Here is a 1174-nt window from a genome sequence, read left to right on the forward strand (position 1 = left end):
GGGGGGGGTGATGCACCTTCGCTCGGCGTTCTTTTTCCTCCTCTCCCGGCTGTGTGCCACTGGCTCGCGCTCTCGCGCCCCCTCCCTCGAGGCAGGGCCCTTTGTCTGACCCACCGCCCTCCCTTCCCCTGCCGCCCTGCCTTCCTCTGCCGCCATTTCCCCCGCCGACACACCCACGCACACGCACACACACACGCACACGCACACGCACACCACAGTGGTCTGCTTCGATGCCAAGATCGGCTTCGACGACAATGCCAGCTTCCGGCAGAAGGCCATCTTCGACCAGCACGACCCGGCTGAGGATGACCCGCGCGAGGTGGAGGCCGCCAAGTACAACCTCAACTACATCGGCCTGGATGGCGAGATCGGGTGCCTGGTCAATGGCGCCGGTCTGGCCATGGCCACCATGGACATCATCAAGCTGTACGGCGGCACCCCGGCCAACTTCCTGGACGTCGGTGGCGGTGCCTCCGAGCAGGCTGTCAAGGAGGCCTTCAAGATCATCACCACCGACAAGCAGGTGAAGGGCATCCTGGTGAACATCTTCGGTGGTATCATGAAGTGCGACACCATTGCCTCCGGTATCATCAACGCCGCCAAGGAGATCGACCTGCAGCTGCCGCTGGTCGTCCGCCTGGCCGGCACCAACGTCGAGAAGGCCAAGGCCCTGCTGGAGGAGGCCACCTCCTCCGGTGCCATCCGCATCATCAGCGGCGATGACCTGGACGACGCTGCCCAGAAGATTGTCAAGGCCATCGGTGGCACCCCTCAGTAAGTTGTGCCCAGCCGTGCGCGCCGAGCCTGCTCCCCTTCAGCCGGGGGGAGGAGGGCGCAGGCGCCAAGTGGCCATCTCGGGGGGCGAGAGAGCCAGCGAGCAAGTGTCGACCGGACGGGGGGGGGGGAGGGACAGCGAGAAAGCCCCCCCCCCCCCCCTCCCTCCTTCCCTCGGGTACACGCTCATGCGGAGGCACGCGCGCCTCTTGCCTTTGCTCCCTCTGCCCCCGAGAGAGACCCGCCCATGATCATCCCCTCCACACTTGCTCCCCTGGTCTCGGCTTTGTGCCGTGTCGTATGGACCGCACGTGTGCACGACCGGCATGCGCTTGTGCCCCCCGCGCGGACCATACCCTCCCTTCCCCGGTCCCGGGCACACCGCGTGCTGTGCGCGCAC

At 66.6% G+C, this 1174-nt stretch overlaps 1 protein-coding gene across 1 annotated transcript; it reads left to right on the plus strand.

Moving 5' to 3' along the window:
* Positions 1 to 10: 10 nt before the first annotated feature.
* On the plus strand, positions 11 to 778 carry H696_06054 (succinyl-CoA synthetase beta subunit; the record flags this gene model as incomplete). Its single annotated transcript, XM_009499822.1, has 2 exons — positions 11 to 53; positions 219 to 778. 2 exons carry the CDS (start codon positions 11 to 13, stop codon positions 776 to 778), a joined length of 603 nt encoding a protein of 200 aa, XP_009498097.1.
* Between the last annotated feature and the right edge of the window lie 396 nt (positions 779 to 1174).

Source organism: Fonticula alba (assembly GCF_000388065.1).
Source record: "Fonticula alba strain ATCC 38817 unplaced genomic scaffold supercont2.17, whole genome shotgun sequence".
Lineage (NCBI taxonomy): Eukaryota > Rotosphaerida > Fonticulaceae > Fonticula > Fonticula alba.